The 21269-nt window shown below is 33.1% G+C and overlaps 1 protein-coding gene across 8 annotated transcripts in view; it reads left to right on the forward strand.

Moving 5' to 3' along the window:
- Nucleotides 1-21269, forward strand: part of LOC119832769 (T-box transcription factor TBX3-like) — an 89268-nt gene that overhangs the window by 59949 nt on the left and 8050 nt on the right. For 3 of the 8 annotated variants that reach the window (XM_038356545.1, XM_038356529.1, XM_038356521.1), the window contains exons 4-5: nt 4615-4710; nt 20982-21140. In XM_038356545.1, coding sequence (XP_038212473.1) covers nt 4615-4710; nt 20982-21140 — 255 coding nt within the window. The remainder of the gene's footprint in view (nt 1-4614; nt 4711-20981; nt 21141-21269) is intronic. The other 5 variants (XM_038356578.1, XM_038356570.1, XM_038356562.1 and 2 more) reach the window with 3 other exon arrangements.

The following is a 21269-nucleotide window of genomic DNA, read 5'->3' on the forward strand; positions in this document are numbered from 1 at the left end:
GAGCTCACGTTGAATTTATATGATGTTATAAATCAGCTGAACACACGGCGCACACGAGTCAGCCCTAAAGAGCCGATGTTCCGATAAAATATGCGTCTGCAAGCTCGGTCACCGAAATGGTAATATTGTTAACAGGGAGTAAACTACACGGGAAACCAAAAGGAGAATTATGCATCTCGGGAATTTCTCAATAAGATGTGTTGCGCGTGGGGCCGACGCGGGCGCCGCCCTGCGGCGAGTCGGTGGCGCCTCTATCGATTATTGGGGCTCTCTCTCGCGAGCGTAGCGCCGTCGCGCTCGCCGGCGCGGGTGGCGCCCGCCGCGTCATTACCGGCGATACCGGCCACCACGACACGCCGCGACCTCTTCGAGCCGACTTTAAACAGACCTTCCAGGCTATATCATTAATCTATTACGATCGAGGCTCGCGTATGTGAGGTAATTTCTCGTTTTTTAGACAGAATTCGTCGTCACGTCGGCTGGTGAAAGACGGCAACTTATCTCCGCTTTTTATAGCGCTTAATTAGCGTCGATTCGCTCTGTCGCGGTCGGCTCAAAACCGTATACGTCTTCGTCTTACGGGTCGATTGTAGATCGCTGATAGTTCGAATGTCACGTTGTGTATCGTAACTTCACCACACGAAATGCTACAACGCTACATTGTACGCTGAAATCTTATATTGTTTTGGATGTTTCTTTGTTAACAAAAGAGCGTAAGTTCAGAGTCGCCCGTTCACCATTCTTTATTCTCAACCATAACTCTTAAATCGAGATGCGTTTAGATTGCCAGCTGAAGCCTATTAAATAACAAATCCAGTTTTTTGAAGTCTTATAAATTATTTTTTAAACGCGTAGCGTACAGCGGAGTCAATTAAATGGGATTTAAGCGCATTATACAATGCAGCAATATTGAAGCGAATTGGTTATTAAATAAATCGCTTGTCAACGATTTATTTTTAACTTAATTTATATTATAATACAGTATCTAGAATATGTTCTTGATTACAACAAATATGCAGAACTACAGCACTGTTACTTCTCACGATTCTTAATTTATAATGTTTTCTTGCGATCCCGTTTTAAATTTTCCATTTTATGCAAAACAATAAATTCTTAATTGTTGAATTATAGTTCAATAAAATTCGTAACACCTCGTTATGAATTAACCAACTCTAATATATATATATAAACTAGGATAATAGACCTTTGAGAAATTGTGATATATTGTGGCATATCAGACAGTTTTAAATTTACTTATGTACTTTATGAACATTTGTTTTTTCCTATAAAACAAATGTCAAAGTAAATGTTTTAGCATACTAGTACATCTTCACACTGCTACAAAACAATTTAAACTACGGTTTAATGTCTTCTAGTAAAAATTGATTTGAAATTGGAACACCTGTGCTGTGTTAACTTTATTTTTAATTTAAATTTGGAATACTTCTACTATTTTTATTTCAATTTACACTTTAACAATAGAAATTGTAAGGTTCGCTATAGCCTGCGGCGAAACTTCAGCTGCGCAGGCGCTTAGCCCATACTCAACCACCAATTACACCCCGTAACTTACAGCGATCTGATTAACTTCTTGTCATCGTATCGTTTAATTACAGCCCTGTTTGTTTTATAGTCCAATGTCAAGGTGATTTTAGAAATTATTCTGTCAGGAAAGAAACTTCTAGATACTAGATAGATATGGTTGATTTTATGGAAATTGGCAATGTAAATTACTGCCTTAGTATTAAAATTGTCAATATCGTAATTTTTTTTTTGTTATTTCTAAATCTATTTCCTGGAGTATTCAGTTAACGTAACGATAAATTAAACAAATAGTTCATTCCATAAATATCACACGCATGATTTGTGTCAATAATCCACGGATAAACAAAAAAAATTAAAATATGTATACATCTGCCTCGGCTTCTAATATACTTTTTGGCTGTTCGAATTTGAAATTTATACTTTTACTTATAAATATAAGCCTATTAACTTGAAATCCATCGACAAAAACTTCCCAAAACTAAATACACCATTTCGTGGATTCTATTTCAGAAATACCATTAGCATGCCCTAAATACATCACTGTATTAATACTGAACATAATTAGTTCACATATTTGATTTAATATCGAGTATCCGAGTAAATGAGATATAAATTATGATCCGAATACACGAGAATCAAACGCACATGTATTATGATTCAAATAGTATGTTAATTATCGGCTTCATTCATATTTGGAACCGGTATAAGAAGATATTACATGAGCATATATTTCTGACAGCTGTATTATTGAGATAATATCGATTGGTATAATTTAAACAGAAACTTAACTGCCAATTTCCATCCTCGAAGTCGCATAGGTTAGAAATATGTAGAGCTTGACGTTTAAAATGTTTTATATTAAATTTTGTAAGAGATAATATGATAATCTATGATGAATGTCTGATTTGACATACCTCTTGGAATGCGTATGCAAAAAATAATTGATCGATCAATTGAACTAGCTATGTAATTAGAGGTTATAAAACTCGTAAACGACGTTATGCAAAATTACTAGCGGCTACATAGAACCACTAATATATTCATTTTAATCATTTGTCTATCAAACACCAGAACTATGGCATTTGATATAAATCAATGCTCAACGGGAACGTAACAAATTTTCATATTGACATAACAACATAATACCAGTCGAGCCTCGGAGCAGATTAATTGAATCAAATTATGGGTTCTTAAAAAATCAACAAGCAGTTTGAAAGGCAAGAACAATAAATCATAGCGGCGAAGGCAATGTTGACTCAAGCGGTCCGCAGTTATTAAAATAATTTAGCACTCTGCCCATCGTCTGCTCTGTCGACAATGTTTGTTTTGTAGGCGAGAACTTTGTGCAGCCCATTATTACTTTCGCGTTATGTTTTTTTACGATCAGGAGTGGCCGCTGGCCGTCTTTTGTTCCGTTTTGAATGTTCGGTGTTGCCAGAGTTAGGGATTGATTTGTTTTGTTGCTTCAGTTGTTTTGTGTGACGTTTGCTGGTGTTGTTTGTGGCGTGGTGTGATTTATTGGAGTGTAATCTAAATCCTCATCAATATAATAACAAGGATTTAATATTAGGTTTGTGAAAAAATCGTTGAACAATAATGAATTTATAAAATTCAACCATATAAAGCCTTCATTGAATTTAGGCATCCGAAATGTATAAAAAGCTATATTTATAAAAGTTTGTTTTCATTCTGAAATATCACTTCATGTGAATGATAAATATTAAAAAAAAATACAGTTTTTAATTTATATGTATAACATATACATTATATTAAACAGTGTTAAAAAACATAAACCTTATCGTAACGTAACGTAATCTTAATACTTACTAAGTTAACAATAAAATGTTGCTAACCTCCCTACATTGCTAAACGCCGTAGGCGCAGGCGCAGCGTTCCAGACACGCATTATTTATAATTTTATCCATTCATCCTCCTTCGATACTGGTCGATCTTTATGTTTTGCCCTAACACTGTATTAAGGAAGCTAGAAATAAAAAGTCTAATGAACTTAAGTAAATTCATAATTAAATAACATAAATGTAATATACTGGTTTATTAAAATTATCCAATTAAAATCAAACAATAAAACAGTATAATTGTGTATCAATTACAGCCTAAAATGATTGTATCATCAAACGCAATAACATTATTTGAAAAAATTAAAAACACCTATTATTGAGGTATTTGTTTTTCGAATGTTGTATTAGAGCCTCCATGTAAGAGTCAATTACACATAATCATACTTTACACGCGAATGCATACCTGTCTTATCTTTTAATGCTCACCTTTGTTTAACAAATCGAGGGCATTGTTATTTGTTCCATGCATGACTTTTGAATACACGTTGGTTAATTTTTAGCGTAGAAAATTTCATAATTTATTCCCACCCAAAAACTAAAAAACAAAAAATAAATTAGAAACTTTGAAAGAATAGAAAAAATTTGATCACGAGGCAGGATCAAATTTTTTCTATTCTTTCAAAATTTCTAATTTATAAAGCATTTCAATGCTATAAAACTAAAAATTAAACAAAAAATAAAATATATGATGGTACAGTGTACACAAAAGCAGATTCCTAAAATCGTTTTTCAGGCTATAATGTTGAATTTGAACAGTAAACAATGCTATCAGCCAAGACTGATCATTGAATGGTTTACGCAAAAGTGAAAAAAAAACCATACGATAAGTTATCGAAGGCTTGTAAGAAGTCAACGCTAGCGGCCACCGTAGTAATTACCGACATGTGTTAATCACCGTACGTGGTTACTAATTATTGACTATTTACCGACATTCGAGTTCTTTCCTTCATAATTATTGCCAGGTTACATCCCGTTCTCGATAAAAACTTACAAGATTGTAAACCGATGTTAACTTTTACGAAGTTGTTAGCAGAGATATTTGAACTAACCTTTTTGCTTGCATGATGCGTATTGCTTACAATGAAGTTACCACGTAAACAGAAAGCACGTACTTTCTGTTTAGCGCCTTTGACATGAAACATCCCTCATCTGTCGGCGTTTCCCGCCTATTTTCTTGTCATACTAAAGTTCATTTTTCTCTCCTTCGTAGGAGCTCATCTATAGCCAAAGCCAACGGATGTTGTCAAAGTTGCTGTGGCCCAATCCATCACCTAGTGCGCCCAGAGACCCCCACTCAGATCATTTGGTTAGTAGACATTTCATTTTTTAATCTGTCATTTTATAATACATTTCATTCTTGACGAAATCATTACAATGATAAATATGGCGAGCTATTTTATATCAGCAACAGTTTCAATATTTAAACATATTTCGAGATATGATTAATTTGAAGAAAATTAAAAACAACCGTTAAAACGTGTTTCCTTCAAAACGCCCCTAACTAGTAACGGATGGTTTTTTGCTAACGAAAAAACTTTATGATCGAATCATAGAGGCAGATGTTAATGATTCTATTATTTATGGACGAGCTTGTCTATTACCTTTTAGTTTTTTGATGCTCACCTACCAGTAACTCGATTCGTTTGTAAGCCACTTCGAGCGTGAAATGTTTGTTTGTATTCTACACACTTTTTTCATGCGAAATATCATTTATAAATAATTCACGGAGTATTTACAAGGGACTAGTGTTGGAGAGAAATTTAAATGAGCCATGTTAGAGTTGATATGTGACTACATATTACCTCCATATTTATCGTGGTAATTATTATAGTTATAATTTTGTTCTTAATGGAAGTTAGAAATTAGCATATTTCTTATTTTTCTAAAACTTACTTCATTTACTGAAGAGCTTATTTTTACCGACCGTCGGGCGTTTGTTTTTAAATTCACGTTTATTTCCTGAAAGTAGTAATACATAAAATAATTCGTTTATGGTTTTATAGGTACTTTGTAGAGTGTTACTTGATATTAATACTATATTACCTCTATAATCGTTTTTATAATTTATAAAGCTGGAGGTAATTAAATCACTGTTAATAAGGCATTATAGCTCGCATTATATCTTTTACTCGATATATTAAATAAGATATAAATTACCATTAATCATTATCATATTATGTCAGCTGCAAATGCACTTTTCATTGTTAGCGATAAAACAAGTATGATTTATATATAAAGTATTAATGCATTTTACATAACTACACGTTATTTTTATGTAATTGTGCAATTTAAATTGTAATATATTTTCTAATGTTCATTTACTTATGCAAGCCTTTGAAGGTTTATCGTTAAAATGTATTTAGTGTAAACTCGACTTTATAAAAAGGAATAATAACAAAGAGCTCGAAGTCAATACAAGCCAGCCGGAGGCGCCAGCAATCATCACACCGAGGTGTCTGTACCTAATTATATGGTAGAAAAACACTTCTCAAACCCAAATATTTGTTAATCTCGCATGCACAAATAAATTTAAACTTAAACTCGTGATAGTTAAAGTTTACAATCAAATGTCGCACTGAAGCTTGTTTCATAAATGATATACGAAAAAAGGCCTCAAAGAATTGGCGTAAAAACGGCCTTAATTAGGATATGATTAGGGGTTTGTTCTTAACAAAACTAACAAGCGTTAGCCGATGATTATGGTAATAAATAGTTATACTGTCGTTAGGCAGCTGTCTATGGTCCCGTCTGTTTGTTTATTGGTCCCGTATTTTGACATATGCGTCGGATATTGATGTAATTTTTTAAAATTTGGAGGTTCTGCTTTTAATGGAGTATTAAGGACTGTTATCAATCTATGAATGAAACCTTTATTAAGTAAAGTTTAATTATTTGTCGGTGTTTTAACACAAAAATAACTTTTGTTCGCGGCCTCGCTCGCGTTCGAATTGTAATTCTAAATTTTGCACCATTCTCTATAACCTAACAATTCCGCCGGCCGGTCCGTTTAGGAGGAGTTCAGTGACAAACACACGCACAGAAGAAATAATACATTAGTGTAAGATGTATATTTTATATATCTATATGCAAATAGCTCATAGAAATGTATTTATATGAAGAGTGGCACATTAATACAATTTATTTGAAACTGAAAATGAAATACAATTAATAAAAACAATTCTAGCTCAACATACTCAACAATAGTTTGAAAAATCCCAAACAAAAATTACTAGCTTATAAATTGATATGTTCATATTAAAAACCTTTGTTAATACGATATAAAAATAACAACGCTCAATAAAACGACGAACATTTCATTATGGCGACATTTAAGAAATGACATTAAATTATATTCAAAGAATTATAGAAAGAATTGTCCAATGAACGCCTTACGGACGAATGGTCAAGAAGGACATATAAATGGATCGACACAATATGGTTTCCATAGACTAATTATATTAGCTCTAGGCTTTATGGCTTTGTAACGAGAGCGAAAGAGATAGCCGATACACGTGTGGGAAATCTATTTGTAAACTGTTGTGTGGAATTGAAAATTAATGCGGGGCAAAGAAAAACGAAAGTTCTGTTTTTATCATTTTGTAATGGACAGTTGTTTGTTGTTTTTAAAGGTTACAATTATATGAACTTAAAGAATCAGAGTCATAGGCAATTCCATTTATCAAAATTTTAAAATGATAGGACGTTAATATTCATGAATTTTAAAAATTTGTTTTCACCTAACTTAAAGTTTAGGTACGATAATTGAAAACCACTAATTAAATAATGAAATAATAGATATATTAAGAAGAATATTGAACTTAGAAAATAATTTAAATTTAACGTGTTTTTTTATAAAATCTAATTTTCATAAATATTCGTCTAAAAGGTCAAATAAACAAGCCAAACTGTTTCTAGTTCCGCATATACTCAAGAGATGTCGCCACACAAGCACGGGTATACCATAAAAGGCACATCATTGATTGGTATCTAATTATTTTAAAAATACAAGTGGCAGCCCAATAGATAAGCGTATATCGGAGGCAATCAATTACAGCCCTGTAAACCTCTCCCCTATTCACCCCAAGGGATATAATATACTCCACAGTACTTCATTGTGATACGAAATTTTATTAACAAGGTTTTTGTTATTTACGCGTTTCAAATGATTACTGAAAACATCAAGTGGCCTTGTAATTGGCTTACTAACTGGATGCTTTGTACTGAAAATGCACGATGTATATGTCACTATGAAAAAAATACAATTATGCATATTTTGTATTAAAAAATAAATATTGATTGCGGCGTAATTATGTTTTGAATAAGATAAGACATAAGGAAAACTTGAGCTGTTCATTTTCCAACTCGAAATTAATTAAACTAAAACAAAACTCTCTTATTTTTCTATTCTTTCAAAAAATTTCTCATTTATAAAAGCATTTCAATGCTATAAAACTAAGAATTAAACTCTTTTATTTGTATCATCAGGATTAAAAGTAAATCCCTGTACATTCCTTCTAATTTTTATTTGTACCACCAGTAATAAAAGTAGACTCAAGTTCCACAGCCCTATAACTTCTTTCGTCTCCCTATCTCATTGCCCAACAGATCTCCAATTCAATTCCATACAAGCTACATTAGCATACCATACACCGTCACCAGTTTTGCAACACAAAAAACAACAATATCCGATTAGAAAGCATTTAACGTTCCGTTGCCGCGTTTAAAATCAATTCCTGCCACATGCAAAACAAAAACGGCATAACACGACAAAAATAAGTTTTTGTTGCGACATATAAGCCATAAACGCCACTACAAGAAATGCCGTCGTAAAAATGCTGTCTGCACATAAAATGTACGCTACAACACGTTATTGGACGGAGTGCAGGTCTAACATTTCGACGTAAATGGTAACATCTCACGAGGGCGATTACCGGCTGGATCTTAGATCCCAGACGTGTAAGTTGGTTAATTAATTTACCTTTAATCTGCCCGTTGCTTGTTTTAGCCGTTCGTGTGTGATCTTTGAATTGTTAGCAGCGGTAATAGTGAGAGAAATACGATGATTATAGTAGTAAATCGCGTTACGTATTAGGCATTGGTTATATTCTTAATGACGTATATTTATTTCTATTACTAGCAGTCCTCGCTTCGCACGTGGTGGCCTATAGAAGTAAGGGATCACGTACCTATGCAACGGTGAATGAATTTTTGATATCAATCCAAAAGATCCTGAGATTACTGGGCTTAACCAACAAACATACAAACAAATACAGTGAAACTTGGTTAAGTGGGACCTGGATAAGTGAGAAACCTCCATAACTGGAACTCATGCTGAGGTCCCAACACTTTGGCACTGAATTACCTCTGTTAGTGGGACGAGGTAAACCTCTATATCTGGGATTTGTTCTTTCGATTTATCATCATAGTTACCTCTATAACTGAGACAGCGAGTAAATTTTATATGCATAAACCTCTGTAACTGAGATAATATTGTTTGTTTACTCATTCTTATTCTACCCACAAATTCCACACGTAATTTCAAGTACGTAAGTACAAATTTTGAGCTTCAATTACCTCTGTAAATGAGACAGATATTGATTTATACCTGTATATCTGAGACACTGGGTAAGTGGAATACCTCTATAAGTGAAACGACATTGCAGGTCCCTTGGATGTCTCACTTAACCAGGTTTCACTGTATTATATATTTGTTTGTTACAAACTCTATAGTTTTTTTTTTTGTTTCTGCTACAGATTATCCTAAAAATATACGTAATTAGATTTTGATCTTTAAATTAAAGATCCATGCCATTTGATACGTTATTGTCATATTTTAAAATTTCTACTATTATAATATTTTTTCGCTTTTCAATTTCTGTATTTCGACATAAAGAATATATGATTAAAGTAAGTCTAGTAACTTTACTATTTGTATATACCAAAGTTGGTCATTTCAAGGTTTTTTCGTGTACAATTTATTTAAAAAAAATATTTAAACAACAGCCTACTTAAACGCAGTAGCTCAAAAGTTTGAAAATAGAACATTTACCAAGTAAAGAAACTATTCCTAGAATATTTTTCCACCAAGCCGTTGAATTGGCATACCTACCTTTATTACTTATGTATTCGCGGAAGCATTAGCACATAATGGCCAGTTGAATCTAATTGATACGTAGCAATGCGTAAAATGATAGCTCGTGTTGGCAAATATTGAATGTATCTCGACTTAACTCCAATGACATGTAATTAAAACATGAGTTGACATTTTGCTGGATATAACAATTTGTTACGGCACACAATGTAACCTTTAGCGTTACGTTTAAAAAGAAAACCTTTTTGGAAGTAAATAAATGTTAGGAGCCGAATTGTCGCCTTTCGATCTTGGTATTTAAAAATAGAAAAAATCGGTTCAATACCATATGAAAAATACATATAACATGGAACACATTTAGCAAGTTTATTATATGAAAGCGCAGCAGTCGGCCTCTTGATGCTCGGAGACACTTTGCTCTCAACTTTAAAATGCTGAAAGGCCCGCGCCGTGAAGGGGACACGTCGTGATTATTAAGTTTTCCGACTTACAAGATCCATTATAAATCCGGATACAATTATCTGACTGCCATCGAATTAATAGAGATTTACTCACAAACAAAACCGCCTCGCCACTTCTGCGCTGAATAAAGGTATAAAACTATAAAAACCCTTTTAAGGGATCGTTGAGAGCATCATCACTCAAGTATAAAATCACCGGTACATTAAGAGGCGAAAATCAAAAGAACCGTGCGTTAAAACTATTTGTTGGATGGAAAAGACCTTTTATTGTGGTCGGTTATAGTTTTGATGTTTCTTCTAATTGCGGGTGGCGGCGCCACTGTCTTTATGAAATTCTGCTCTACATTTTAATGTGTTTTAATACTAATGGAATTAGACGCGTAGGAAGCGTTTCATACGGAACCTTTGTGGAAACTCTGTGTATTTTTCTCACGTCGCAATTATCATTTTTCTCTTTAAAAGCGTTTTATAACGGACTACTTTTGAAGTGTTGTTGTGAAGTGACATATCCATGCGGTGCTTTCGATGTTTCAAAGATGAAAAGCCTTTAACGATAATCAAGCGCGGATCTTTTCAGCACTAAATGTCGAGTGAAATGTTTCGTGCTATTACGTCTTTGACAGCTTTTGTAGTGGAGAGAAACTTGATATTTACTCTATATAAAAATAATACAATACTGAACGATTCTTCATATTGCATTTTCATAGCACATTTGATATAAAAAGATAGATGGGTACAGTCATAGGGATTTCCTATCTTATCTATAGGATTACAAAGTCAATTTTCAAAAAACAACAAAAGATAGGTAACGAGGTTATAGTCAGTAACTCTATGCATACTTACTATACAACCAATAAAAAACAATTGACAATTGATTCCAAATTGCGGTTTATCAATTCATTATTCAACCTCCTTATAAATCCTTTATTTTTTTTATACTTAATTTAAAACCTTTTTTAAACTAGCAAAGACCTATCTAAATATAGATATCCGCTAGGCGTAAAATCGAACACAAGAAAATACCTCTACACATGAATAGAATCGAAGCGATAAATACAAAGCAAAATGCATATAAACTGCGTCAAAAGCAGCTATCTCACAGATGATTGACAATTATGGTGTGGCTTGAATGGAAATCACCTCATGGCTATTAACCGGTATTGATATAAAATTATACGACCAACGCCACCTGTCGATGGTCGTGCGCATCTTTTATAGGGACGTGAATTTTGAATTTCGAATCTTTTATATCGTTGTTTTTTTTTTATTCAGTGAAAAAAATTAGTTGCCATTTTTGCAATGTGAGCTTAATTGTTCATACTTTATATGATATCAGTATACTTACTTTATAGTAATTGTCTCTTTGTCCTGTGAATAATACGTAATTAAATACTTCGAGATAACTTTGTATCTCGTTAAAAGATTGTAATTTTTTGTCCATCTATACTAATATTATAAAGCTGAAGACTTTGTTTGCTTGATCGGATTAATCTCAGGAAGTACTGGTTCGATTTGAAAAATTATTTCAGTGTTAGATAGCCCATTTATTGAGGAAGACTATAGGCTATATATGTACCACGGGCAAAGCCGGGGCGGACCGCTAGTAATAAATAAGTACGTAACACTAACACAATGTCTAGAAATCGCCAACACTACGACATCAATATTATACAAAAAAAGTCGAACTACATCGAGCAAAATCACAATCACATAAATTAAACACAAAAATTACATCTTAAAAACTTTTCTAGGACAAAATATTTTCATATACCCATAGCCACTAGCCATGGAATAGAAACCAGATTAAAATTAGCACCAATACTGATATTTCCCCAACTACACTGCATCCAATCGGCTAGTATCAAGGCATGCAGTATTTGCTCTGCTTAGCAAACATTAACACTTATGCAGCCTTTAAATGGCCGACACGATATTTTACCGCGCTTTTTCATTACGAATCGTTCTGTTTGCATCATTTAGTGTGAAAAATTGTTGCGAGTTTTGAGAGCCGTGCATGTTTTATGAGATTTCAGTGGATATTCGTTGGAATGTTCTTGTAATTTAGTTTGTTTGTAATCGTAAATAATTAATCATCATCCGTCATCATGTCGAATAGTTACGCCTTGTTTTAAAATTAAATTGACATTGATCAACCAATGATGGATGACAACAATTTATCAAGTTATTTTAGCTCGGGGAAAAATAAAGATAGATATTGGTATATATATTAAAATTAAAGCACATTTATTCGTGTTAAATAGAATGCATTAGTAAGATATAAAGGGATTTTTAATCGAATAGCTCATAGGAATCTTTTAAAAGGTTTAAGCTCTTCTATTACAGAGATTCTCTTAGAAATACTAACAGACATTTCAAGCCCTAGAAGTTCATAGCACTATCTATGTAAACTTTATACTCTAGTTCTTAATAAAGCAAATAACTATATGAAGTAAATAAGTATAAAATAAATAATATTTTACGTCTTTTTTGCCACATTTAAATAAATTGAAATTTTATTGTTGAAAAAACAAAAAAAAGAAACTATCAAATTTGCAACCTTCATCGTTTTAGGGAACGATTGTTAAAATCACATGAAAAAAAAATCTCAAGACCACTAGGTTTTCGCCTAGATAACGCGACATTACGCCATCACAAACTTATAGAACCCTAGTCTTCTGCATATTCAACTTTTGTCTCAGTCGAATAGCCTGTTACCTTACTACCAACATCATTTGAACCCTTGGATATTTATTTGACATAGAACTCGATTTACCAAATTTACGACAAAACTTCTTTTTGCCATTTCTAAAACTTCGACAATTTAGCATTTGCTACTAAGGGGATATTAATTAGACAACATGTCGGTCTCCAATCAGCGGTCTCGCCAGCTCTGTCAGTGTAATTGCTTATTATGATTATTCTCAAAATAAGAAAACGAGATTCATCAAAATTATCATATACTTCACTTTATTTTTGTCCCTAACAAGTGAATTTTCTGCATTTTCTCTTCTTCAACGCTACGCTTTGAACATAATTTCGTATACCTCAAGACGTAGGTAACTCGATCTCTGAAAAACAACAAATTATCAAACATTCTTAGCCAATCTTCATCTCAAACAACTAAATTATCTTTATTCGCTTCTTAAATGCTTCAGTAATTTCTAAATCTCTAGATACAATACCCATAGACAAGTATTGGTCCTTCGAATACAGACGTAACTCGAGCCAAAGCTAACAGAGCCGCAGCGAGTACGCGGCACCTGTGTCGGCGCACTTGAAAGCGGCGTCCTTTGTGCGCAGGCGCTGCAAGCAAATATTTATTTTAATTTACTGCCCGCCGATAGCTCGTTAATCGCTAATGGATTTGCTCCCGCGACGCGAATGCGATTTTAAATAAGGCGAGAGTCATACTAGTGCCAGATTTTAGAGGTCTACATATCCTAGGCTTATTAAAGAAAATTTAGGAAAAGTACTTATTAGTAGACGTTTCGCTTGCATATATTTTTTTTTGGTTTTGTTCCTCGATAAATCCATAAATTTTTAACCGATTGATGTGATTATTATTGTGTTTGATGGAAAATTGTTCTCATTTGGTCCCATTTTGCAAATTGGAGTGTTACCTCACTTCCTAGGAGCGACCTTTTTTGTAGAAATGAATCATTTACATTACTGGCTGTTTGCTTGTAGATTTGTTACGAATTAAAAAAAATGTTTTTAAATAACTAGCAAAGGCCTTTATACAAACAGGTGTGTTTAAAAATAGAATTAGAAATATAAAATCGTTTGTGAATACAGCCTAATAGTAAATCTCTATCAATTTGCTTCGGAGTGATTGATATTATTGCTAGGTATTTAAAAATTTTTTATCATTGCTTTTATGATTGTATTTTTACTGTAACATGCCTAATTGCTTTTATCCGATAACCATTCTATCTTCTAATGAGTATTTATATATTTTATAGGATAGTCTTTTTATATTTGAGCCTATCTACGAAGTTTATTAGGCTTACTTTTAGACTTTACTTTCTTTGAAAATAGAGTTCAATATGCAATAACTTGTATTAATATTAATGTCCTTATAAAATATGATAGGCCTAAATAATGACTGATACATGTTTTGGCACTTGGATGACTCTTTACAGAAATGTGTTTGTTTGTTAATCGTTTACCACCGTACAAGAAATAAGGTAATACATATTTTTAAATGAAATAAGTCAGTAATTGATGTAGACTAAACTTTATCCCAGCAGACCTAATGAAGTAACACATGTAAAGTCAGAGGGAGAAGTAAACAATATATTAACGGATAAAAATTAACAATGGTTTATATCTTTTATAGAAATAAAAACACAACGGTTATAATAGTTACTTATTTTATATCAAAATCAAATGTATTACTTGATTAATATGCTTCCTAAAATAGAATTTTTGTTCATCCAACAGAAACCGCAGGTACCACGTTCAAATCAATCAATCGACCTAAAAACTCATCACGTGTATCACCTCATCAATTCCCAATCCACAGCTATTACGTACACTTGACCAAATATTTCCTCCGAACATCTGTGAAATCAAAGCTACCAATTATGGAACAACGGAAGCAGATAACCCCACAGCGTATAGGCCATAATTCCCAATATTTGTCCAAGCTTTTTGTACTAAAAAGCACATTATCGAACCCTTCTGTTGACACTGCTAAGGCAGTTTGCGTGTCTACAGCCAACACAAATATTGTGTCGGCGGCTTCTATGACTCGTAATCTGGTTTAAAACCTTTTCAGTTTTTATTGTTCTTGTGTTAAATATATATGGGAAGCTTTTATCTTGCAATTGGAGTGTTTAAGGTATCACGCTCGCCACTTCCAATCCAAAGATCGGTGAATCATGCGATCGTTGGGGAAAGATATTGTCGCTTTTTAAAATAGTATATCTGATATTCTAGTAGTGTATTTAGGTTACATGTGTGCTCTTATAAACCCACATAGATACATTTAAACATAATAAATTGATATGATGTGTTGAGAAGATTAAGTAGGTAGAAAGTGAGGTTGGAATATTTTCGAATAAGGAACGCGGTATAGAAATTTCTTGATCATATAAACTTAATGTTCAAATTTTTTATAGCTATATTCAGGCCACGGTTGTAAGTTACATTTATTTTATTCTTGAATTACGTATACGTCTAAATTTATAACAAAATTTTCCTTAACTTGTTTATTTTGCAGGTATATAAAATATCCCTGTACATGAGACCTGCCGCAATGCAGCTTCGAATATTTTACTATATTTAATATGAAAATATTATCATTTTTATGATTTAGAATAGGCTAATTTAAGTAAAGATGACATAATAGTAATAATATTATAGTTATCTACTCTACTATTATAAGGATGAAGGGTTTGGTTAAACGCGCTAATCTCAGGAATTACTGGTCCGATTTGAAAAATTCTTTCAATGTTTAATAGACCAATTATTGAGGGAGGCTTTAGGCTATATAACAACAGGTAATACGTGGGTGAAACCGCGGGGTACAGCTAGTTATTCTCCGAAATTAAAAACCCAGATGAAATCGGGTAGGTAGGGACTATTCTAAACGACTGATAAAAAGAATCGTAAAAATTTATTTCAGTTATATTGAATGTGAACTCTGAGCAGTGTTTGAAGTATAATTATCATCTCAGACTTAAGATCGTGTAATCAATCAGCTGTTTTTGAGCCATTTATTTGAACAATTTCAATAAAGATCGCATGCAGTCTAAGCGCCCAAGTCTTGCCGAATCTGCGCGTCTTACCTTCATCGAATTCTCAATATATGCAATAAAAAAATTCTTTAGAATCGAATCACGTTCCGATGCCGTTCCGCGAATTAAAATCACAAAAAGCGAGAAAAGGACAGCTGCAGCCTCCGCGGGAGAGAAGGAGCGACATAATATGCAACATCGCCGCATCCACGCCCCTATAGGAATAAAATTCAAAATAAGATTTCAAAGGAAGTAAAAGGAAAAACAAACAGTCGCAGCGGCTTTCTCTAGTTCGTTAGAGCGAGACACGTATAGTTCCGTTGACTCCGCGTGTATTGGTTAGTTGATATGACTTATGGCGCGTATGTTTGCCGCGCGAATTAGCCATTTGGCGCGAATGTATGGGGCGACGCCCGGCGATGCATAGGAACGCAACGGCAATCGAATGAGCGATATACGATTAATTATATCGTGTTTAAGTATTAAAGTCACGTATTTTTTCTTTATTGCACTGCCAACAGCCTGTAAAAGCACGATGGAACGATGCTAAAGGATGCTCAACCGATTCAATTATATCTCATTATATATTAAAATATATTTCAATATTTATGGTATTTATCATGAGAAAAAACGATAAGCGGCCATAACGTATATGGAATTAGAAGTTGTTTGGTTGTTCGAGATGCACTTAACGCCATCTAGAGGTGAATAGCATAAGCTACGCAGCATAAACGTACGTAATCAATGCGTTTAAAACAAGCAATTTTTTCATATCGAATATTCTAAACGAAAATTTTCCAAAGCACATTATCATAAGTAGAAACTTCATCCGATGCTCAATTATTTACACGTGACAAGATTCAATCGAGAATATTTTATGCAACGTCACGAATCGATAATTATTTTCACGCGGCGAATTGTACGTAAAATGCCTAATGTCTCTATTCACACGCAACATTTACCAATTAAGCTAATATCTGTGACCGTGTCGAAACGAACAATGTAATGTGGCGCCATCTCTTAACTATTCGATAAACTTATAGTGAAGTGCGTTTTATTTATCAAAATATCGATACTTTCAAAAAAATCACAATAAATAAATACTGACGAGAAATTTATTTTTCTCATTCTTTGTTATTTTTAGTTGATAGATGATGTTGTAACTATGTATTCTCAATAAACGTAAGATGAACTTAAACAACAACAAAATATCAAAACATAGCCACAGTCAAATATGATGATTTAAAATGAATTATAAAATGACACATCCCACGAGTGTGTTGCTAAATCCCTACATTAAAAAGAGGGCAAGTAGTCCTTTGAAGGCGAAAGCAGACCCTGACGCAGGGCTCTCAACATAAAGAGGCCATTTTACTAGTTCACAAACTGGGAGGTGCATGATTTAACTAAAATGTATGGTACTACAGCTGTATGTATTTAATATTATAGGTAAGTACTTATATAGATAGGGTTACAAGACTTCAAAAAACCATTAACAAAAGTGTAAAATGAATTTTATTTGACAAAAGATTTGGCGTTAGTGAACATATTTAACAAAAACTTTTGAAAGTTCCAACCATTAAAAACAACCACTCAAAAAATATATCAATAGCAACATCAGCGAACCTCACCCCGTTCAAGATTACACTTCGAACTATCGTTGACGCATTGATAAATAAAATTCATATATAAATTAGATACATTTTAACGGATTTTAAACGCTTTTCACGTCTCCCCGTGACCACGCTCGCTGTAAACTGTTCGAAACGTCAGTTTAAATAATATAAATATACACTACCACTATAATATAAAAATACTCGCGTAAAATCAAACTCAAGGAAATACTAAATACAATTTCATCGACAGACCACCGTGCATCCCGATTAACATATTAATACATTGTCCAGCCGTAAAATAAAGAAATTGGACGGGCAGATAAAAGGTTTGTAATTAAGAGGAACGCACTACCATTATAATTTCCCGTGATATCGTCTACAAATGGCCCCGTCTAGCCGCTTCGTTAGATCAATTCTTTATTACTTTATCCAGTCATATTATAAACTATAAATGATTCGTTTTGAAACAATTTTTGTTACATGTTGATGATTTTTGTATTGAGGTTTATATTTTAAGCAGTTTATATATAGAAAATCTATACTAATATGTTTAGCTGAAGTGTTTGTTTGTTTACTTAAACACGCTTATCTCAGGAACCACTCTTTCGATTTAACACAAACGCCTCGTATCTATAGTCTACACTACAATGTGATCAATGAATATGAAACGGAGGAAAATTCTCGAGCAAGTGAAAGTAACGATAGAAAACTCTGCTTATAAGGAAAAACAAGAACGAACAAGGCAAAAAATAAAATAAACATACCCCTTAGCCAATGAACCCTCATTACCACAATATTTAGGTAGTTAAATATGACATTCAAGACATTTTGCGTGAAAAGCATATGATCAAAATTTCTTGAATAGACATAAAATTTCGCTTCATTACACACGAACGTTTTTACTATTACCGGATTATAGCTTACAGCTTATTTACTCGTGTAAATCCATTATTATTAGTGTGTAAACCAGTGATGTTACTCGTTCTTCTATAATTAATTCATACGCATTTCTTACTGCATTATTGAAAGCGAGAGCTTCAATAATAAACGGAATAAAGCTACATTATCGTCATTAGCCAGGACAGCCTTCTATTAGAGTTTAAGCCATAAACCACGATGTTGGCGGTTTGTGGGTTTGTATATTTAAAAAAAAAATAACATATAGGGTTGTCGCAAATGTCACCAGTGAAAGAATTTAGTCTTTTATGTCATTGCGGGCAACTGTGCTGGTGGTTCGCCTGATGGTAATCGATCATCAAGAAGGATTGGACGGGGAAGGTTGAGGAACCGGAAACGGTTGTCCGATCTCCAAATAAAATTGTATACTTCTTAATCCTCCCGAAATCTATGTTTTGTATTTTGTTTTTTTTCGTGAATCCGTCAACGTATTATAATAAGCATTTATTCCGTTTATAAAATAATAATTTCTTAACAAATTCTAACTAGATTTTCTTAACCTCTATGCATTAATTGACGTTGAGAGTCTTAACAGTAACGCGCCCGCACGTTCGGATTTCATTAAATTAGTTTTAATTGCTTTTAATGTGGACAACAATCAGTTCCTTCCTAATTACTACTACATCAATAAACTAAAGAGCAATTTGAATAATAGTGTATACTGTGGCTTAATCAATGTTGTTTTTGTTATGATGAAAAAGTAAAATCTAAAATGTTTATATAAAGCAAGAAATCTCGTAAATAGCTGGTAAGATCTAGACGGCGTATTTTATTAGTGGTAATAAAGGGCCTCTAATGCAGGTAAAATCTGCACACCTGCTTCGTTTTTTATATCATGCAAACGAACGATTAAGTGATTTAATAAAAATAATAGAAATAAAGTTAACATTTTAACTTATCTTATTTCTTAGGAAAACAAATATTGGCCTAAATTTGCCTAAATATTTATATTTCCAAACTCTTATTAGGGGAAATTATTTCACAATTAGTTCAATCACAACGATATTATATCCAATGTGTTGCATAATATAAATGAAGTGGGATAACGTCATAAAACGAATATTCATAGAAGTTCTGTATTATTTGGACTTATTGAAACTACAAATTATAATAAACTCTATATCCACTTTTTTCTGACAGCTCCTCAATTGACTTTACCAAAATAAACACACAGAGCCAATAAAACGACTCTATCATCTACATACATTCTCTAGATAGAGTCCAAACAGATGAAAACCTTGAAAATTGATTTACAAAGCACATATCGCTTCAGGTTGTGCCTAGGAATCTTAACAACGGTTTTGCATACAAATAGATATTGTACCGGCAACCACAATGGTTGCACTTATCTAGATTATACCTTAGCAGAATTACAATGTATCGCATGTGTGACTTACCTGCCTTCATTAGGAATCATGTAAATGATTGAATAGTGAATGTTCTTGAGAACGTAGCGGCTCTAGAGCCATAGAGTCTAGACTCTATATTTTGTTCCTAGCATAAAATAGAGACATAGAGCAATTAACCTCTTCGATACTGTCGTTGTATCTAATGTGTACATGTAAAGTTCATAGAGCCAGTATTATTTACGGTTTAAATAACAAATAAAAATAAAATAAATTATATTAAAATACTCTCATAATAACATATTTACATATTTAATCAAGTTCTTTAACAATCCTGAAAAACAAAAAAAAAATTCAGTGCTTCCGCATTAAAAACTAAAATCATACAAAGTATCATTGCTACTTATTACGCCGGGGACACGTAATGCCCCATAATTTTCTACCCGCGGTGGGGTCACCACTGTTATTACGGAAACCAAATTTATTTAACCCTGACATTACTCATAAGTATTTACAATACTTCTGCCGAACTTTTATTTTGTCATTATTTTTGAAAATGGAAATGAAGCAGTAGGTAGCAGTTTAACGAAAAATCTTATAGAATTGTTTTGCTTTATATTTTGTAAATTATCGTTATTCCATATTTTGGATGATTGAAATTTTAGAAGATAAATCAGACCTCATAATAACAATAATACAGTAATATACAGGCTTAATATATATATTTCTTATTCTATTTAAATTAAACACAATATCAGTACATTATCTATGCGATTATATTATCTTATTACATAAATATGGGACAAGTCTAATTTACTGCAAAGCCTCGTAAAATGCGATAATCAATGCAATACTTAGCGTAGGTAGATAATAAAGGACTAATTTCCCACAACTGCCATTCGAAGCCAATAATTTAGCAAATGACTTATATTTCGTTTTACGATTTGAGCGAATTTGAACTTTAATGCCATATGGGAAATTGTGTTGTGATAATTTACATGCATTGCATACATTTCACGTCTACCACATAAATCATACTGACAGCGCCATCTAGCGGAGCTTTGGTGAATCAAAAGTTTGTTAAACCAGTATGACATACATTAACTCTATCGTTTCTCATTAAACTTCTATTCGCAAATTTGTCCTGATAATTGTTTTGCCTCTGTCGTATTTTTTTATTTAATGTTAATTACAAAATAAAATCAAATAATTTATTGAACACGGTCATTACATGAGTTGTCCGAAATTTTTACACGTTTACATATGAAATTGAGTTTCTTTTATTTACGCTATAAAGGTTGGCGCGATCACAGCCATGTACCACAAACCCTGAGCCACTCGATCAAGTTCCTAAGCTGTCTAAAGTGTGTTACGCAGACGATCCTGAACTCGATGCACAAATACCAGCCGCGGTTCCACCTGGTGCGGGCGAACGACATCCTCAAGCTGCCATACTCCACCTTCAGGACGTACGTCTTCAAGGAGACAGAGTTCATCGCGGTCACCGCATATCAAAATGAGAAGGTATGACGTCACATCTTTGAGATACGCAACTTGTATCATGTAGGATTTTAGTCTCCTAGTTGACAATATTAATAATATAAATAATATTATCAATATATATTAAACGTGATAAAATTTATGTTTTTATTG

The sequence above is a fragment of the Zerene cesonia genome, chromosome 2 (assembly GCF_012273895.1).
Source record: "Zerene cesonia ecotype Mississippi chromosome 2, Zerene_cesonia_1.1, whole genome shotgun sequence".
Classification (NCBI taxonomy): Eukaryota; Metazoa; Arthropoda; class Insecta; order Lepidoptera; family Pieridae; genus Zerene; species Zerene cesonia.